Genomic DNA, 21,828 nt, shown 5'->3' on the forward strand with positions numbered 1-21,828 from the left:
TTCTGATAGAGAGATGTTCCCTGAGGGTGGGCTCCAACAGAAAAGTTTGGAAATATCAGAAATACTGAATCTCTGGTCCCGGTGACAGACCCAGACTGGATCCTGCAACATGAACCTGGGACACATATATTTTCCTTCATTCACCCAGAAATGTGTTTCAGAAAGGAAAGAAGGAATGAAAATGTTTTTCAAAAGAAAACACTCAAATAGCTGAACAAGGAAGGATGGCTTAAGCTAACAGTAACACAGATAAATCAAGTGGCTAAATAGGAAATTTTGACATAAAACTAGGAAATATGAGGAAAATTACTAAAATGAGCATTGCAAAGAAATGGAGGAGGGAACTGAAAAGGACACATTTGAGATATTTTGTTCTAACAAAGAAAATTCAGCCATCATTCACTGCAGGCAAAGGAGCAATAAGAGGCAAAGACAGAAACATATTGTGTGATAAGGAGAAAATAAAAAAATAGATAGAAAAAATACACTAAGGAATTCTATGAAACTACTAATATACTTCAACCATGAAACAAACAGAACTCTGAAGCAGAGCTAGATGTATTAGAAGATAAGGTAACCCATGTGAAAAAACAGCTACCAAAAAGAAAATCCCTAGAACCCATGATACATCATCATCAGAACTGGTTAAATCCAAACCAAAAGTAACAATTCCATTTTATGTAAAAAATGGGACTCCAATGATTATCTGAAAGTCTATAAAGGACCAATGTTCACCTCAATCTCAAAGAAAAGTGACACATAGGATTCCTCCATATACTGCACAGTATCTGTGGTATAACTTATTAGCAAAATTTTGCTGAAAATCATGCAGGGAAAAAGACTTTCCTGACATACTGATCAAGAAAGAGAACAAAGTCCTTGTTCTTGCAAATATCTGTTGGTTGTGAAACAAACATATAAGTGTAAAAGGATGCTTTGTTAACTATATCAAAGCCTTTGTGTTGAACATGAAAAATAGTAGATGTACCTGAAAGAAATGGGCAACACTTAACTCATTTAATAAAATCACTCTATAACAATTAAGAAGCCACTTACAGAGACACAGGCTGGTTTAAGATTAGAAAAGGTGTACAATAAGGCCATACCATATTGCCATGTCTATTCAGTTTATATACAGAGGCAGTTTTGAGGAATTATAACTTGGATAAAAGTCAAAAGTCCAATAAAAATTACAGGCAGAAACATTACCTATTTGAGATATGAAGATGATACCTGCATGGCAAAAAATGAAGAGTATGTAAAACTTACCCTAAAAGTCAAATGGGAAAGTGAAAAGTCTAGATTGAAATTATTATTCCAACTATAATGGTGGAAGTCTATTTCTGCTATAATTTTTTTCTGGTACTGAATTATTCAGCTTACTTGAGAGGTAAATGTATGGACTACATGTAAAGTCACAGAGTAGATTTTCCTAGAAGATGCTCCTCCTAGAAGAATGGATTCCTAACAGTATAAGCAGCATACAATTGAACGAATTAAATGCTGGTACTGGCACAGTAAGGACAATGGAACAATTCCTAGTTACTTCAATAGTTTCATCAGTTGCATACTTCCAAAGGCTTTATTTAATCAGTTCAATGGCTTGTCATTTGTATTTCTATTTTCCCCCTTTCAGGTTCTTGAATAGAAGATTTGGTAATAATAATGATTGTAGCCATAGCCACCAGATTAAAGTAAAGAATATAAGGCAATAGATAAGAGGATGGAACAACTGATGCATATACTACAAATAATCAAGTTTTAATTGTTTGCTGCCCAAAGTAACTGGTTTGAGAGGTGGACCTATATAAATTGAATAAAATAAATTAAATACAAATACATTGTCTGCCATTCAAGTCTGGATTCACTGGAGTGAATATTTTCCCAAACAGGGGAGTCATCTCTTTACTTCATAAGCGGTGGGAAAAGATTATAGTAGCAACTGTGTAAATCTTACAAGCTGATGACAATGTTTTTAATAGTTTCCCCAGCTTTAAGCCAACAATCAGAACTGAGCCAGGAATTCTGACAACATGCCAGAAATAAGATTATCACTTGAGTACCAAGTGAGAAATTGGCATTGTTCAAACAACAAGTTTACCCATGGTTATTTCATTGCCTCTATTTATACAACATATTGGCCGTATTTGTACAATCCAATTACTCATGGTTAACAACCATATTTACTCAGTCTTATTTTCTGGGTTTTCATGAAACTACTGAAGCACAAAGTAACTATATGTACACCAGGCTAAGGTAAAGTATGGCTAGTTCGTGGTTCAGCATATCATGTGAACACAGCCACTGTGTCTGATTAAGATGTAGCCTATTATGTACCCATGTGCCCAGCAGTTTCTACCCCTACCTGCTCTGGCCTTACTCCCAGCAACAGGCACAAGTAACTTTTGTGTCCACAGCTTATTTTTTTAATGTGATCCACCTGCACTATTTTCTGTCTATTGTTTCAGTCACTTCTTTTCCCTTGTTACCATCTTATTTTCTGAGCTTTGCTTTCTAGAGTCAAGAGTAAAGTCTATTTCTCTTTCTCCAAGCCTTTCTGAATTGGTATTCATGTTGGCATGCTGAAGTTTCCAATTTGGAATCCAATGCACTCACTTTTACTGCACTGTAACAAAGGTTCATTTGGAAATATTGCCCTGTTATACTACACAGGAATCTAGATATATGTTTCTTTGGTGACTGCTTCAGTGCACCTACATTCATGCCAAACCTAAGAGAGGGGAAAAAGACAGAATATATTAAAAATTATAACTGAACTGGCTGAGTACTAATAGTAGAAATATTTCTTTAGGTACCACGCATTTCCTTTTTGCTTTGCTTTTCCTGTAAAAAATTGTTTACAGTAAACAAAGCAACAGATTGCTTTCACATATCCTCACTATCAGTTTCTACTGGTCTGATTGGAATGAATTGCAGTGTTGTAGTTCAAAGTCAAGGCAAAAGAAAAAGTCAGATTCCACTGGCTACAAGGGTTCATTATATCATTCTGCTCACTGAATAGAAAAACAACAACATGTGATTGTGGAGGAACATGAAACAACATGCTGGGGAAAAGATAATACCAACAGCTGAGAAAACCATTGCATTTTTTCAGGATATAACCTCAGATGTTTAGTTATTTGGGATAAAATTTTACCTCAATAAGATGGCTAATATGATTTATGATTATGCATAGTATGCAGTGGATTGGACCTACTTCCTTCCACCAAAGGGTGTTTAAGTATTTCATATTCCTGCACCTTCTCTCCAGCTCCTGGGAAGATAAAAATGCTGCTACTGCTTTTCTCCAAAGAAATCTATTTCTGTCCTGGTTTATTGAGGAAGCTAGTAGCAATCTTGCCCTTTTCATTAGTTGATCTGACAGAGAGCCTACCCAAATGCTTTCCCAAGCAGAAGTACAGCCAATTCATTATGAATTCAATAAATTCATTATGAATTTATTATACTCAACAAGATTAAACAATTAGAGGTAAAAAGCACAGAAAGAAAAAAGACCCACAAATAATGACCTCTGGAAAATTAGATTTTGACCCACTGTTCCTTTATCCTAGATTCACCCTATAATTTCCACACTTAAATCACAATCCATAAAATAAAATAAAATTTCTAATCCACAAGTAGCTTTACTACTCTACACTTTGCTGTATAATTCCTGATCTTCATCATGGACATATGTGAGTTCTGGTTTCTTTTCTTGTTGTTGTTAGTCACGAAGTCATGTCCAACCCATTGCAACCCCATGGACAATGTTTCTCCAGGCCTTCCTGTTCTCTACCATCTTGGAGTCCATTTAAGTTCACTCTGACTGCTTCAGTGACTCCATCTAGCCACCTCATTTTCTGTCATCCCCTTCTTCTTTTGCCCTCAATCATTCCAGCATTAGGCTCTTCTCCAATGAATCTTTCCTTCTCATTAGGTGGCCAAAGTATCTGAGTTTCATCTTCAGGATCTGGCCTTCTCAAGAGCAGTCAGTCTTCCTTTAGGAGTGATCAGTTTGATCTCCTTGCAGTCCAAAAGACTCACAGGAGTCTTCTCCAGCACCATAGTTCATAGGCCTCAATTCTTTGGCACTCAGCCACAGCCACAGCCATATATTGCAACTGGGAAAACCATAGCCTTGACTATGCACACTTTTGTTGGCAGGGTGATGTCTCTGCTTTTTAGATTTGCCATAGCTTTCCTCCCCAAGAGCAAGCGTCTTTTAATTTCTTGGCTATAGTCCCCATCTGCAGTGATCTTGGAGCCCAGGAAAATGAAATCTGTCACTACCTTCATTTGTTCCCCATCTATTTGCTAGGAATTGAGGGGGCCGGATGCCATGGATCTTAGTTTTCTTAATGTTGAGTTTCTGCCTGGATATTATTCAGTCTCTCGAGAAGAGCTCCAATAGGACAGACAATGGGCAAAAGCAAAATGGAGTTCTCCCCTTCCTCTTTTTAAAAACTTCATCAAGGGGGAAAACTGCCATTCCAGACCGGCTCATTTGCATATGATTTTCCCAGACTATAACTGTCTCTGTCCACTACTTGGACTGACCATTTAATTCATTAACTCTATCAGGGTCTGAACCTCTTGAAATGGCACTTCTCCCACTCTTTTGACTCTGATAAACTGAATGTTAAAACTACAACTCTGCATAGCTGTGACTTAAATAATAAGCAGTAGTTCTATGACAGCAGTGTTTCAAACAGCAGTGTCAATTTCATTTTAAGCTGGAATAAAGGTGATGACAAGAGTAGAGAAGCTGAGATTCAAGGTAAGGCAGAGGAAGTCTTTAAAAATGATTATTTAATTACATAATACCCTAATGTGGCTATTTATAATTAATGGGAGCTGTGAGCAGGAACTTTCATTCCACAGTTAATAGAGAAACAGCTTCTGCCATTACTTTAGTGCATTTTTTGTATGACACTTAGCTTGCACGAGAAAACAGGCTGCTGATATTATAGTGGATCAGCAACACTGCCCAAAAGCAGGAAATTCACATTTCAGGCAAGGGAAAACCCAAAAGATATAAGCCACATGACATTACACAGCTACAGTGGAGATAAAAATAGGTACTATGTCAACATTAGAAAGAAAAAAAGCATTTAGCCCCCCGCCCCCCAGTTTATAACCTTGCAAGCATGAAACACATGGGTCATTATAACATATAATTTGCCTTCATGTTTTCATAGAGTTGCAAGAGATTTCTTCTAATCCAAGCCCCTGAATGGTACTAGAATCCTCATAGTACTAGAATCCTCACAACCTGGAAAAATGTTTGTCCAATTTTTTTGAAAATTTCCATTGATGGAATGGGCATGGCTTCTGTGGCTTTTCACTGTTTAATTGTCAGCCCTCCTATGTAAACTAGACCATGAAATCAGGATGTCTAGAACTACTTTGATTGAGATTGACCATTCTGGAATTTCTTACCAATGACTGCATCTCATTGCACCAAGACAAATTCCTTGTGTGTCCAATCACACTTGGCCAATAAAGAAGTCTATTCTATTCTATTCTATTCTATTCTATTCTATTCTATTCTATTCTATTCTATTCTATTCTATTCTATTCTATTCTATTCTATTTTTCCCTGAATGCCATCACTCTACTAAACAAATAATTCCTTCAAAACTGTCCAACTATTTACAAAGTCTGCACTACTATCTCATCACTCCTTATCACCCATCCCCTCCCACTTGTGACTGTATGACTGTAATTTTGTTGCTTATATCCTTACGATTTATATTGACTGTTACCTAGTATGATTTGATTGCTGATTATATCGACTGTTTCCTAGTATGATTTGATTACTTATTGTACTCTATGACTATTATTAAGTGTTGTACCTTATTATTCTTGACTTTTGATGAATGTATCTTTTCTTTTATGTACACTCAGAGCGTTTGCACCAAAAAAAATTCCTTATGTGTCCAATCACACTTGGCCAATAAAGAATCCTATTCTATTCTATTCTTTAAGATTTCAGTCAATGGTTCTGTAATGACATTGCCAGTTCTTTTGGTGATACAGTATTGCTGGCTGATTCTGCCCATAGTCAGGGGTTCTATCCTGACTGGCTCAAGGTTGACTCAACCTTCCATCCTTTCATGGTTGGAAAAATTGAGAACCCAGATTGTTGGGGCAATATTCTGGCATTGCAAACCATTCACAGGGTGCTCTAAAGCAGAGGTAGGGAAACTTGGCTCTTTTATCACTTATGAACTTCAACTCACAGAATTCCTGAGTGAGCCATAAAAGGTTCCCCATCCCTGGCCCACTGGTTTTTAATTGTGGGGGAAATCAATTTTTGACTTGAATGGGACTGTTTAATATGTTCTACAATTGTATATTAAACAGTCCTATTCAAGTCAAAAATTGATTTCACCCACAACTGAAAAACCAGTAGGCTGTATATTTATGGCTGTGCATTTATGTGAAAGGAAAAAAAAATGCGGGTTATTGTTGCCCTTGCTTTTTGCTTCTTTCTTCCTGATGGTTAAAGTCATTTGAAATAATCATTCAATATCCAGAATTGATGTCCTTCCTTTCAGTTTTGAATCATCCAGTTACTTCTTCTCCAGCAACTTGAGGTTATTCTGTGACATGGGTAGACAGATATTGTTGGCAGAGGTCTTTCCTTAAAGTTCGTACTTGTTTAGGTATCATAATTCCAAGTTACAAAAGTTTTACCTAGCACACAAAGTAAAAGGATTTAGCATTGAATATGGATGGCAAGTTACCAGTTCAATAGTGTTTTATAATCAAGTATAAACAATTAGTCTTTAGTCCTCTCTGAGCTTGATTGTTCATTTGCAGACATTTCATTACCTGATTAGGTAATAGCTTCAGTACTAAAAGAAAGCACAGTTTGTTCTGTGTTTATGTGCAGTAGCTTGCTCTGTCAATGTTGGAGGGGGTCTGCTAAGGAGAAAACACCCCCTACCAATACTAATGGGACAAGGTACTGCATATAAACAAAAAGCAAAGCCCACACTCACTAGCACTAACGTTACCAAGTCAGGTAATGAAACATCTGCAAACAAACAATCAAGCTCAGAGAGCACAAAGAACTCCACAGTTCAACCCTGAGCTACATATAGTCTATTTTTAATTATTGATAAACAACTAAATCTGCTCGTCTAGTTTTAGACTTTTCAAGTTTTACTTTCCTAAAAAGGAATGGCCTGATCTCTCTCTGTTCTAATTGGCATACCTTTTGTTTTCTAATCTATGTGTACGACTCTTCTACTTCTGTATAATGGCAAAACACTAACTTCCCTTCTGAAGTGGCACTGATTTTAGCTTTTTAATAATTACTTTCTAGCATTTATTATAATTTACATGGCTGATGTGTTTCTCTTGTTATCCACATTTTTCTCCCCACGTTCTCTCGCTGTATCTTAAAAACTAAACTGTGAAAAAGCTTTGTTTCACAGAACCTTTATATACAAGGACGATGATATGGTAATGAATTACTCTTAATGCAACAGCGGTCCCTACTGGCTATGTAGGGAATATCGTTGCTCTTCACTACTGAGGTGCGTTTGACAAGAGATTTGTCGGTGCGGGAGTAGAGTCTGGAAATACGAAAGAGTAGCGGGATAGCACAATCTAAGCACCCCAAGCGTTAAAATAGCGCTTCGTGAACTGTACACAATTTTCATTCGTGAGTAGGCAAAGGTTTTCTTGGCTATCCTCAGAAAAACTTCCCTAAAGTTACAAGAGGCCGTTAGAAGTCCCAAAGGTGCCTTTTCAAGAGGCAACTGGACTTTCTTGGTTTTTCTGTGAAGACGTTTCGCTTCTCAATCCAAGAAACAAGAAAGTCCACTTGCCTCTTGAAAAAGCACCTTTGAGACAACTATGACCTGGATTACTGACAATCTCCAGAGGCCATGAGAAGTACAGCTCCCACCGCAGCCGGATCGGTGGTTTATATGGCATCCGTTGGAATTTATAAACCCGACACTTGAGGATAATTCCCAGCAATCGAGATGCAGCGAGAGCCGGAGAAGTGTGTGGTGGCGGATGTGCGCGCGCGCCAGTAATAAACTCACCATTCCTTCTTTCAATCACTAGTAACTGTCTCCAATAAAGTGGGACTACTAAGCCGCTGAGCCGCTCGGGGCCATCCGGGCGCTTTATAAAGCTTGCCTTCCCTCACGCACCCTTCTGTCCTCTCTTTCAGACCTGGGAGCGTGTTATGTCTCGGTCCCTGAGTGCGCCTGCTGAGCGTAGGTATTTAAGCAGCCAGCTCGATCCGAAGTTAAGTGAATAATGACGAAAATTACTATTTTCAACTGGAAATGTCTGTTAGCGCTTTTAGAATATTTGATCCAATAATGGCCCCCCTGGAAACCTTGCATTTTTGAGACTTTCACGCTCATAGCAGGGCTCATTGCTTTCCGTTGCGCAGTTTAACTGCAATCCTAATCCGTTTGAGGAAAAGTGAGAATCTCTCTCTCTCTCTCTCTCTCTCTCTCAATCCTCCCTCCCTTCCCCCTCTCTCTTTTATTTCTCTCCTGCCCTGCCTCCCGATCACACGTAACCAGCAGCGCCTTATCACACGAGAAACGGCTTGCCAGTTTTTGGGTTGTCTCTTCCTGGGCTCCTGCTGGAGCGGAGAGCAGCGAATACACATCCTCAGGCGGCGGAATACCCACAGCGGCACACGCGCGCGCGCGCGCGCGCGGGCAGAAAACCAAACAATCTTTCCATTGATTTTGCTTTGAGAACCTTCCCATTCCCTTTCTAAGCGGGCTGGGTGTCCGGCATAGAAACGTCTTGTTAATGACTCGCATTTCCCCGCCCTCCAAGTCGCCTAGTGCCAAAACAAAAAGGAATGCAGGATGGGGTTTTTTTCGATAGTGAAGCAGACAGCAAGGGGCGACTGATGCGTGGTGCTTTCTCTTGTTTATTCCCCCCCGCTCGCCTTCCCTCTCTCCTTCCCTCTGTATGAGTGAGTGGGAGGGGGAGAAAAGACGAGCATTAGTACTCGGGGGAAATCTCCCCCCGCTTTTCGCTTCTTCAATCAGCTTGTCCTATTCCTGAGAGCAGGGATAGCGGAGGCTTCAGCCGCTTTCGGAAGATCCGCTCCAGTCCCAACTCTCCGGGTTTATCAATGCAAGGGATGCTTGCCGGACGCACGGAGAACCGGCTCTTCTGCTGCTATTGCCGCGGGAAGGGCATATGAACTCCCTCAAAGAATGACTAGGATTGCTACGTTTGCCATTCTCTTGCAGCTGTTGCAAAGAAGTCGGGGACAAGTCTTTGCAGGTAAGCGTCTCCTCGCTTTTGCGGGAAGCGTGGCTAGAGCTTTTTGTGTATGTGCGTGAGAGCAGTGCTTTGCTTTGAAGTAAACCAGCGCTTCTAAGGCGTCCGGGATTGACTTGCGAGGTTTGCTGGACCTTTTGCCTTCTCTCTCTCTCTCTCTCTCTCTCTCTCTCTCTCGGATCATGTCGCCATTCTCTCCATGGTTAAGTTTCCCGAGGTCCTTGGATTGTGTTCCCTGATTGTGGTGTCTTAGGTGTCAGAGAGTTTTAATTGCTAAGATAAAATCTTACCGGGGGCAGTTTGCCGAAATACTTTCTTTTTTCCCCTGTATTTTAAAGACAGCAAAAGCATAATTTCAATGCAACCCTATGCTTCGTTTACCTGGGTTAGGAATAATTTCCATGGAGCCCACCTGGAAACAAAGGTAGCTGAAGTCTTTTGTTCCACATTAGAATTGCAATAGCCAAATAAGGGTGCTCTCTTTCTATGTGGCTTGGTTTTTCTTTCTTAGGAACCTTATAGATGTGCCATTATTTTTAACCAAGAGAGGCTTAAATGTTGCTTCTTATATGATACTGAAGGCATCTTCTCATTAGAGTCAAGACATTCAAGTTCTTTTTATAGCAAACAGTTGCTCTCCATCAAAGGAAAAGGAAGCGCATCAAGCATTTAAACAATGTACATACAACAGGAGACTTTAACTCAAAACTTGCCCAACAGAGTTACACTTTATTGGGTGATTTGCCTTTACAGTACAACCCTCTCCATGAATCATCTAACCCCTTGGGATCTAGAGACTTGGGAAAAAAACTTGTGGTTTCCAGTTTCAGTTGCTAAAACTGCCATTTTAATCTAGAAGGAGTTTGTGTTTCTGAAGGCATGAAGATAAGGGAGGGAAAAAAAGAGTCTGAAAATCTTTTTGAGTCTGTTTTCCGTGGTTCAATTGGATCCTCTGATAATTTTTGCTCTAATGAACACCCCATGTAGGCCGACTATATATGGCTTTCACTGTACTTTACCACTGTACTGTACCAAGGAATGTGTCAAGTTTTGTGTATTTTAATTATTGTCATTTTTATTTGGTAGGATTGCCATGCTTGTAACTCAGGAAATCTGTATGTATGTTTACAAGTCTGTGTGTCTGAAATTCTTTTATGCAGGTATAGCTGTTTGTCTATTGCACATTTCCAAAGCTGGTTCCTGTTGGGACTTTCAAGTTTGAACAAAGAACAGGTTGCTCTCAACATTTCCAGCTAAATAAAAGAGTTCAGAGTTCAAATGCCTGAAACATATATTTTAAAAGGGGGGGAGGGAGGAAAGATCAATGGGTAATTTCCTATGAAGGGGGGTTATTTATGGGGTCATACTGCTCCACTAAGTAAGTAAGACTATCCCAGGTAAAAGAGTATAAGACTGCAGATTAAACATCTTCATTGTTAGCAAATAGTTATTCAGGACTAGAACATTTTTTGAATGTGTGAATTTGAAGGAAATTGAGTTCCATATTAACTTGCAAGTTTCAAAGTTCCTCATTCATGTGAGATTTGTTTAGTATGCTAAGCAGTAGGTTATTTAACCATAGTTTGTTGAATAAATCAAAAGTGGCTAGTTCACACAACTGGAAAAGTCATAAGCAGTGGTTTACCAATTACCAGTTGTGGGTTTACAGAATACAGCAATCCTGGACTAAAAATAATGTGGCTTAGTGTAATATGTGAGAACTCAAAGTACACATTTAGGATGGTTGTATGAGACTAAACGTGCATGAAAACATTGATCATGATGTATTTTACAGTCTCTGATTCTCAATTTAAATTCTTGATAGAGGTTTTGTATGATTGCAAACATAGCCGATCTTTACTTCTTACTGTTGCAGTAGAATCAACAATAAAGTAACTTCATTGCCATCATGAGTCTGCAGTAGATGTTCTGCAGAAAGTGCAAGTAACAATGGTGTAGTTTGAATAAATTACACACACACACAAACCACCTCCCAAGGCTTTCAGGATGTGGAAAATTTATTTTTTTATTTTATTTTTAAGCAATACCATTGTGATTTGGTGCTCAAAATAAATTTCCAGACATATGGACACACAGGAGAAGACACACAACATTGGAATTTTTAATTATAAACTAAAAGTAGATTGGGCAGCAACCATTAGCAAGCAGGTTAGGAACTTTTTATTGCCTCTGTTTGTTAATCACCATGGGATTCAGAATGTTATCGCCACCCTTTTGCTACTCACTTTGCTGCTGAAGAGATAAAGAATACAGAAACAAACAGGACTTTGTATCTAGTTTTGTAAATGAAGCTACAGAGAATGTTGCTTCTTTCACCTTGAAGATTATACTTAACTGCTGAAGATTTAATGCCCTCCAACCAACTTGCATGGCTAATGCTCAGATAATTAAAGAAAAGGAGACAAAAAAAAAGCTCTGTACAAAAGCTCCTTTGGTAACCTGTGCACTTCAACTGTTGTCCATCAGATGGTGCTGCTTTCATAGCTGTTATAATGTCATTATAGTCTGGACTTCACCATTTATCTGTGTTTTCAGGACCTTATGTATACAGTCAGTTTCCATAAATTTTGTGTAGTATCCACTTGTGAGAAAGGGAAAATAAATCAGGGATCCAGAGTGCTGGAGAGAAGTAACACAAACACACAGAAGAACTGTTCTCTATGCACCTAGATGATTTTTGTCAAAAATAATTACAACCCACATATACAAAAAAATGGATAGGCTCTACATAAAGTTATTTGGTTTGGATTTAGTTCGACATGTGTACTCAATCACTGTAATTTGTACACCAGTTTGGTCTAGTGATAGAGGCACTTTGCTAGAAATCAGAAGCCTATGAGTTCTAGTCCAATCTTAGCCATGAAAGCCAGCTGGTTGACCAGTCTCTGTCTTCCTCTTTCTCTCTCTCTCTCTCTGTCTCCCTCCCTCCCTCTCCCTCTATTTCCTTCCGTCCTTCCCTCCCTCTGTCTCTCCTCCGCTCCCTCCCCCTCCCTCCCTCTCAGTACAACTCATCCTACAGGGTTGTTGTGGGGAAATTGGAGGAGAAAGTGAAATGGGTATGTTTGCTGCCATGAGTTATTGGTAAAAATAATAAAGGCAGGATACAATGAATAAATACATTTTGCACTATCCTCATGGAAAGTGGTATGCATAACATTTGCCATTATCCAAATAATGTGATGATGACATTACTGTAGCTTGGATTCCTGTAGTGTGGCTTTGCCACAAATAATGGCTAAAACAACTATGACTGTCCATGAGGTGTAAACCAGTGAAGCATATGTAGTTTCACAGAGGCTTTCGAATATTCTTTCTGCTAACAACTTTTTCCAAACTAGTTTGGCTTCTAAAAGACTTATCTGTAGCACTGATAATTTTGTGGCATCAGTTTCATCTGATACAAGGATGAAGGTTTTTGAACTGCATGTTTTATGAGAAAGATTGGTAAAGTACTGTTAAGCAAATAGCCTTTTGCACCATAACTGGTCTTCTGTCATTGAGAAAACTTGCACCAGAGCAGACCCATCTAATCTAGTATCCTTTTTTCCATACTCATTCATTCCACAAACTATGTAATATACAGTATGCTAAATAAATAAAAATTGGCTTGGTTCATTCAGTGCCTTAAGCTGTAAAATGTTTTACAAACCATTGTGTCTGACTTCCCATAGCATGCTGTTACACATAGGATGTAACTGTGTGTTCCTCCAGAGCTTAGAGTTATGAGGTATAGGTGTGTAATACATACTCATAAACACACATTCTCTCTCTCTCCCTCCCTCCCTCCCTCGCTCTCTGTGTGTCTCACACACACAAACACACACACACACATATATGCACACACATACTTCTGCACAAAGAATTTTGATTTGTGTTTGGCTATTTGCAATGATATATATTCTTCATTTCCCTGTGAAAGCCTCCTAAGCCAGTCATCATTATACTAGTTCCTGATGGTACTTGGTTTTTAAAAAAATATTTTTGTTTTTCCTGAATTTATATCCAGTGCCAATTATAATCCTCAGCTCTAATTAATGTTAAAAATTCCCTGAAATATAGTTTGAATTTTTTAAACTTGACTGCTTATATAAGGGGTGAAAATAGCTTCTTGTTCAACAATTAACATATACTTGCATAATAAGCAGACATGTATTTTTAATTGATTGTTATGGTTTGCTTGATATATTTCTGAATTGTTTGTATTTTCTGTGTTATTATTTGTTTATGAATAAAGATCATAAACAAATTATTTGTTTATGAACAAAGAGGTTTTATGTATGAGCTTTCATTGCAGTAAAAGTAACAAAATGAAAGGGAGCAATTCACCTGCTGTTTACACTAATGCGGCCTATTCCGTGGGAAGTCCTGATAAAAAATGTTTGAACTGAATTTTCTGAGACAGAATCAGCCTTTGGCTGCTAAGGATCTCTATACTTCCAGGGTTTTGATGCAGCAAAGCGTTTTTGTTGCTGGAATGCATGGAAGTTGAAGTTTAGTTATTCTTTCCCATGAAACCTTCACCATATACATACAAAGTTCTATTTTAATATCTGGGGAGATCCTTGGAACAGTAATACTGAGGACAAGGATTGTTACCTTCTCCCTTTTTTCACTAAGGGAGCAATTGCTTAAGAAATGTTGCTCCTGGCAAAATAAATTGCCAAATGCAATCCTGTGTGTATGCATTTCTCTTTGTGTGTGCAAACAGCAGCATTAGGCCCACTTAGTCAGGTTGTCAAATTGCAAGTTAGGTTTTTTTTTTTTTGCAATAACATTGCTGTCCTTATTATCACATGTAATTTTCATTGATAAATGAGGCACTAATGGTAACAGCCAAATTCAGGCAGAAGGATTTTGTCATCAAGTCATCTACTGGTCATTCAATGAGGCTATATGTTGAAATATTGCGGAACCGAACCAACAGGGTTAGATAATTCAGTGGCTGAATTTACATGCTATGCTAAATCATTATTTGTGTTTGCCTTGTGTGGCTGGGTTTGTTTTGCCATTGTGTGGCTGGGTTGAGATATGGCGGGTGCAAGCGTGCAAATGTCTCTTTGTTGTTTTGTAGGAAGCTAAAATAGGCTTACTCTGCCCAATTTTAGAATCTGACCTTCCAGACAATCAAATTTCACATTCTTGCATTAAGCTATAAACTATGATTTATAATAATGTTGGGTTTACACAATACATTAATACTTAAGATTGTTCGATATGTAATGAAAATTGTATATGGCAGGTTTGATAAATAAATAAAATAGCCTTTAGTGGTTAATGCCAACTATTAATTCAATGCCTTGTTATCAGTTATCCTGGACATTTATCTAGGGAGAAACTTGTATACTTTGAGATTCATTTAACTTTCCCTCTTTCTGACACTTGCATTTCAAGAAATGAAAAGAATTTGAATGTATAGAATTCTGCTACGTCAAACACTATAGAGTAAGATGGCAAATCATTTATCAGGACATTAAGCATTACCTCAGGAAAAAGAACTGAAAGTTGAAGGAGACGGGGAGAAATCTAGAATATATTTATTTCCTTTTACTTGGTAACTAGTTTCAGTGTACTGGTAGTATATAAAATAAATATCTATAGGCCCTTTGTAAAAGGCAATCCACAGTAGCTACCATAGTATGATGAGTTAATTCTATAACTACTTTTTCATTCCTCTGGGAAACTGGTAGCTGTACATTTCAATGTATAGTTTCCTTCTTAGCTCATTTCACTTTTCTTCTTTTATGAAATATATGCTATAAATTGCTTGGAAAAAATCACCCTTTCCCTTCAGCTATAGGCAATTGGTCTGTCTGGATGAAGGAAATTATTTTTCACAAATAGAGGCAAATATATGTGTCTCAGGAAGAAGTTGCAGAATCTAATCTGCAGAATCAGGATCAGAGATTCAGTCTTCCTAACTTTCAGGCTTGTGGTGGAGCCCATCCTCAGGGAACTTCTCTCTCACCAGGATGTTTGAGAAAGAAATTATTTTTTATATTTCCCATATATATTACATCTTCTGTTCTGAGTTTACTCAGGTTCACAAAATTTTCCACAGTTCTCAATCTTGCCATCTGAAGTCACACCAAACATATTGTCAAAGAATCTGGATCCCACCAGATACCCACTTTTTCCAAGAGAATGATGGTGTTTATGATCATACATTCTGTTAGCATGTGAATTATTTATAAGAAGTTTGTTTTAAGTGTCAGTGATTTATCCCATGCCCCACATAAAAGGCTACAGAACCCCACCTGAGTTTTGGGTACAGTTGAGAACTACTGTATTAAGCCATTACAGAATTCCTAAGTAGCCTTCCTTTAAAATAAGAGATCTCTTTTGGTTACCATGGAAATTACTGTGCTGCTAAAAAGGTAGGTGCTATAAGAGTTTTGTGGCACTCAGGGAACAAGAATTGGGGCAAAGGTTATTTTTTTTTCTAATAACTGCTATTTGTGACATAGACCTTTTCCTGTTAATGGACTAAATAAGATAAATTTGTTTTGCTTATTACAGCTTATAGCTCTTTATGAACATATGTATGTAGCAGAGAGTGTTTTTTTTTCTTTTAGAATCTCTTTGTTGCCTGAGAATTTTCCTAGCAAAGTTGTACTGAAGTAAATAATTTATACCTGGAAAAAAATGGCTTCTGAGTTTTGTAAAAGGATGTAACATCCGTCTCTACTATACTTTTGTTCCTGAAAGGTCCGAATAGCTAATGAAGATAACAAGGTGGTGAGTGTAGGTTTGGATGAAGAAAAGATTACCTCTGATGTACATTTTGCTTCCAGACTGAAAATTGAAGTACTCTTCTTGTAGATATTTGGCTAAAGCAGTAATTTGAGCCAGAATTTTTCTTTCTGCAACTGTGTTTCCATTTGAAAATTTGCTTTAGTGTCTTCAAACACAAATGAAATGCTGGACACAAATCATGCAGCCTTTTCTAAATCCTGCCAAAAGAAATACTTAACGGAATGATAAAGGATGAATCATATCCTAATTCTTAAATATAATACCAGATGTTTTATGGTTATATTGTACTTCTATTTATCAATTGTATGAGTTATAAGACTAATACACCAATGTTTCCCCCCCTTTGAGACATTCTAAGTAAGATTGAATGCTTGTGGATTGTTGATAGTTTCTTATATGTATTTGCTAAGAACCTATTCCAGAATTTCCTTCTTCTATTTTATGAACAGGCTCTCGGCAATATGGGAACAGACATAGCTCAATGATAGAACTATTCATAGGAACCAAGACTTGTTAATTTGTATAGGCAAAAGCTTAGTCTCTCAAACTGCAAGGAGAGGTAGGTTGGGTAACATTCTATATCAAGTAGATGTTTTGCATTACAAAATCTCCATATAAAGTTACTTTGGAGATCAAAGTTGGGCAGTGTTTCAATTACTGAAAGTTGCTTTTCGAATTGCTTAAAAAAAACTATTTATTTATTAAATGTATTGATTGCCCATCTTACCACAAGGTAACTCTGGGCAGTTTATAATATAGTGCAATTATGTATTCTGAGGTAGGTGTTTAAAGTACCCATTTTTATTTGCCACTTACTTTTGTTTTGTGAACTAGCTGAAATCTCTTGCCACCAAATTTCAGCATGATACCACATAGAACATTATCAGAGTTGGAAGAGACCTTGGAGATCTTCTAGTCCAGGGATGTCAAACTTGATTTCATTGAGGGGAGCACCAGGGTTGTGTTTGACCATGGGGCCAGGCTAAGTGTAGCCAGGGTGAGCATGGCCAGCTTGACATAACTTGTGTTGGGGGCATCTGTGGTGGCCCGAGTGCTCTGCCAGTGAAAACAAGCTCCCAAGGTCCATTTTCGGCTGTGATGGCCTCCTGCAGCCCTCTGCCCGTGAAAACAGAGCTCGGGAGGGCCACCCGCAGCTCTCCTGAGCTCCATTTTCACTGGCAGAAGAACTGTGTGCCGGTCCTTTGCTGTTTCCAGGATGGCCCCACGGGCCAGATCTAAGCACCCCGCAGGCCGTATCCAGCCCCCAGGCCTTGAGTTCAACACCCCTGTTCTAGTCCAACTCTCTGCCCTAGCAGGAAACCCTAAACCATTTCAGACAAATGACTGTCCAGTCTCTTCTTAAAAGCTGATTCTTAAACTTAAGATTGTGAAAGGTTTTAGGAACCACCCAAAACTCCCTAAGGATCACATGCAGCCACAAATCATTCATTTTGTTTTAGGTGAAAAAATACACAATCCTCATTAAATATAGGTAGGTGGAGCATCCAATGTTTTCCAGCTTCCCTAACAGAGCATAATTGTTTTCCAGCTTCCCTGACAAAAGTTTTAGCAGTTAGAAGTTAATTTTCTCTCTCATACTCTTATACAGGTGCCAGTTGAAAGATTAAAACAGGGACTCACATTCACATATTGATAATTGTTCAAACTGAATGATTTGAATTTCAATTTTTTCCAATATCTCTAGATGCTAGGAAGATTTGGCAGAGAAGACTAGAGTAAATGAAGAGGATTAAAATTGCTTCCCCTGCCATTTTCCTTTCGGTGCTGTCATCCAGCCTTTTTGGACATTAGTATATCCTATTATTAGTGCATCCTAGTAGTAGTATTAGGCCACTAGTATGTACTACTACTACTACTACTACTACTACTACTACTACTACTACTAATAATAATAATAATAATAATAAAAATAGTCCCATTATTTCAGGAAGGTGGAAATAGTAGGTAAAGATATCTATTGAAGATGGAATTTTGAGGGAAACAATGCCATATCCTTAGTCTGATGTTACATTTAAACACACAGGTAGATTTTTTTTAAACTTTAGATTACCGTATTTGGTATGAACCTACATGCCAAGTACTGAAGGAAAAATATGCGGTTTTCTAGTTCAACTGAATTAGGAATAGAGTATTATATCACAATGTTATATTCAACTTCATAAAAGGGCTTCAATGCTATTATGATAATTGGATATTAATGCAGACCACTTGCTTCTTGTTTTCTGCACTGTGTGATCTTCCATGTATCTCTATGTTTTTTGGAATGTTCTCAAAACAACGTCTGCTTCTCATCATGGGGCATCATTTTGACTGCCACATTGCTTCCTACTCCACTGCAATTTCAATAATAGCTCTCCCTTTTTTCTTAGAAAATTGTCTTCTTGCATATGGACTCTGTTTTGCCATTGTAGGAAGGTCATCACCATTAAACACAGTGGCATTCTCATACACCTGGGTAATATTCTCCATCTAAACAATTACTTTTTTCATGAGTCTGAGCTCAGTAGTCTGGCCCCATTGCTGCAGAAGCTCCTGCTGCTACTAGCAGGGAAAAAAACCCCAAGATCATATTTCTTTGATGGGAGAAAGAAAATTGTTATATCTAATCTGAACTAAGCATATCACATGTACCTTTTAATCATGGCTTCTGTTTTCTAATAGCAGATAAGTGCATATAATCTTATTATGCAGTAATTCTAAAATGCCAAAAACGCTGAGAACCAGATCCTAGTGCATTAAATAATACCAGATAAGAGATTGCGATGATTTAATTGTTACATAATATAGCCTTTTGCTATAAAGTATGCAATTACTTGTTTATTATGTATCATTACGCCAGGAAAGTGTGGAGATTAGACTTTAGTTTTCTGCAGAAAGGGCTTTCTAAATGGGGAGGTAGATATTTGGAGAGAGGTATCTCTTTGCTTTTTTTGCTTTTACTGAATAATGGGGTTATGTTTTAAATAAGCAAAACCAAGTGTGCATATAGAGGGTAGGAACTGGTAATTTGGGGTTAATACCCTTGCCCAAGCATATGCAGTATGGAATGCAAAGAATTACTTGCTTTGTTAAATAACCCAATACAAGTCTTAAGCAGAATACAGTATAGGAAATTGTCTCATTCTGACTCAGATTTTGATGCGACTGATTCAATATATTGAGACAGGCTTTCTTCCAGCTTCTAGGACTAATTCATGCCTATTTGGAAATGACAAGGTTTAAACCAGGGACATTCTACAAAGCAAACCTTTTCCTCTTTACTACTTGCACCACTCAGAAGACTACTCCTTACTCCAAATATATTTCTACTACAAAAATGTGGATCTTACAGAAGGCCAGAGAATGTAGTTCAGTTGAGATAGTTGCTCTAAATGCTTTCTTTAAAGCTACCTTATTCCAACAGAGTAAATGGAGACAATTTCTATATTATTGATTTATTACATCAATATCACATCTTTATTCTGCCTAAGGTTGATATTCATGAGAATGTCACACTAAAAAGCAGAAGGATGTCTAGTATTTATTTATTTATTTTTGTCAATTGCTTACAAGTTAATAGGTATAAGTAAAAAACATAGTTATGAATACATGGATGCATATAAGAAAAATAAAAAAAATAAAAGAAACAATAGGACAGGGATGGTAGGCACATTGGTACACTTATGCATGCCCACTACAGACCTCTTAGGAAAGGGGTGAGGTCAATAGACAGTCTAAGGTTAAAGTTTTTGGGGCTTGGGGAAGAAACCACATAGTCAGGTAGAGTTATGTGAACCAGAGGAACTCTTATTTTGGAAATCATATTCTACTCTATAGAGATAAGTGAAAGGCTACCTTGTAAATTGTGCTATTTTTTCTTGGCCTTTAAATGTAAACTAAGCCAACAATAATGTTCTTATTTCTCTGTAAAATTGAGATACTGAGTATCTACCTTAGCATTGCTTTCCATCTTTCAGATTGGGCAGGAAAAAAAGATTCATGAGCTTTGGGCAGTTGGTACTATCAACTTGGACCATGTCTGGTCTCAATGGAAGAAAATATTTATTGGTACCAGGCTGTGTTTAGCTGGAAACATTGCATGTGATTTTGCAAATTATTTTTGAAGAAAAATAGATTCCATATATTTTTATTGCCATCTACTCTTCCTGTCTGTCCTCACCTCCTCTTCTTATAACAAAGCTTGATTTTGTTTAGCTCTTGTGAAATTGCTCTGTCTCCCAGGGACTGGTTGAAACATGCAGTTTCATGACTCTAAACTTCAGAAGGATTTTTTTTTTCACATTACAGCAAGTTGTTCTTCTCTCTTTTTTAAATGCATCCACTCCCATTTTTAATCTTTAAGCATCAGAAAAGTGAAGATTATGATAGCTTCTCTCTCCTACATACTGGAATTAGGGATGATGTTGGGTGAGGCATGATCCAGAAAATAGAAAGCAGATACCTAAAGCTGGTCTACGGTATGAAGACTCAAAAGACCTCTGTAACAGAAGGTATTAAATTTTTAGTTTTTCACACCGTGGGATAGTTAATCCTGATACATTTGCTATGCTAATCTGTGTGGCTCTAAATTATCTTGCCACTGCAGAAGCAGGACATCTTGCATTTATTAGCTTTGCATATATTTGGAATACTAAAAATATTGGGGAAATTAGTTCTTTTATAGAATATAATTCCTTTTGAAAAAGGAGATACTATAGAAAGAAGCAGAACTGGAATTCTGCATATTTTATCCCTGGTCACATGAATCATCATTCCTATTCTTCACTGCTCAGATGTTCATCTGGAAAACACAGACCAATCATCCACTGCCTACATGCAGTCTGGATGAGTAAAATTAAATTCCTTGAATTCTTCAGCTTGCATGGCCAATTTTGACAATTTCAGGAGTTGAAGCAATGTATTTGGAGGGTATCCAAGCTTGGGGAAAGTTAAAATAGAGTTTGTCAGATAAAGCTGTACAGATGCATTGTTCTCTATACATAACTGAGAAATTTATTTTTCCATAATTGGTTCCTGGAAAATGCAGAGACTACAAATATTGCTGACTGGATTTGCACAAATAGCAGGCAAAGTCTGCTTTTCAGGAGTGTAAAGTAAAAGATACCAGCTTCCATTATTAAGTCAACATTCTGAAAAATTCTTGGGGTCCTGAACAGTAGTATTAGTACTATATAAAATTTTACTGGGGATTTTATTCAGTTAGTGAATATTTTATTACGGTCAATGACCAGAATTCTATTTAAATGAAAGTAGACATTAAAACCTACAAAATAAAGTAAGATAAAAATAAACAAACAACTGTAACTAAATTACTAAATATAGTGGGTTATGAGAGATTTTACAATCAGTCCACATTCAAAGAGGCTGAATCATACTAGTACTCAGCTAATAACAATTAGACATAAAAATAAACTGAATGACCTGTAAATTTAGTTAATAATGGGGAATCTATAAAATGTAGCTGTGCATTTTTATAAAATGGGCATTGTAATAATATGTGAACTGTATTTTCAGCCACCCTTCATCCCAAGAACAGAATCTTAAAGGGCAAAGGATTTCCCCAAACTTTCCTGAAGGCAGCAATTCAAGACTTATTACAGTATGATTCTATGCTACCGTTGGTGCTTGCACATGGGATGGATATTTGGTTTAAATATTTTGCTGCTCTGCAAAAGGGACAGTGGGTAATAAAAATATCTCTAGGGAGAGTCAAGAAACCCAACTGCCTTTCTACATCTATAACACATTGTTTAA

At 37.6% G+C, this 21,828-nt stretch overlaps 1 protein-coding gene across 2 annotated transcripts in view; it reads left to right on the top strand.

Moving 5' to 3' along the window:
• The first annotated feature begins 8,627 nt into the window (after window positions 1-8,627).
• Window positions 8,628-21,828, top strand: part of PTPRT (protein tyrosine phosphatase receptor type T) — a 678,367-nt gene continuing 665,166 nt past the window's right edge. The window contains exon 1 of one of the 2 annotated variants that reach the window (XM_087929083.1): window positions 8,628-9,282. In XM_087929083.1, the coding sequence (XP_087785209.1) occupies window positions 9,213-9,282 (70 nt within the window). In that variant the 5' untranslated portion in view covers window positions 8,628-9,212. The remainder of the gene's footprint in view (window positions 9,283-21,828) is intronic. The other variant, XM_087929084.1, reaches the window with a different exon arrangement.

The sequence above is a fragment of the Pseudonaja textilis genome, chromosome 3 (genome assembly GCF_049901715.1).
Source record: "Pseudonaja textilis isolate UNSWEBS1 chromosome 3, rPseTex1.2, whole genome shotgun sequence".
Lineage (NCBI taxonomy): Eukaryota > Metazoa > Chordata > Lepidosauria > Squamata > Elapidae > Pseudonaja > Pseudonaja textilis.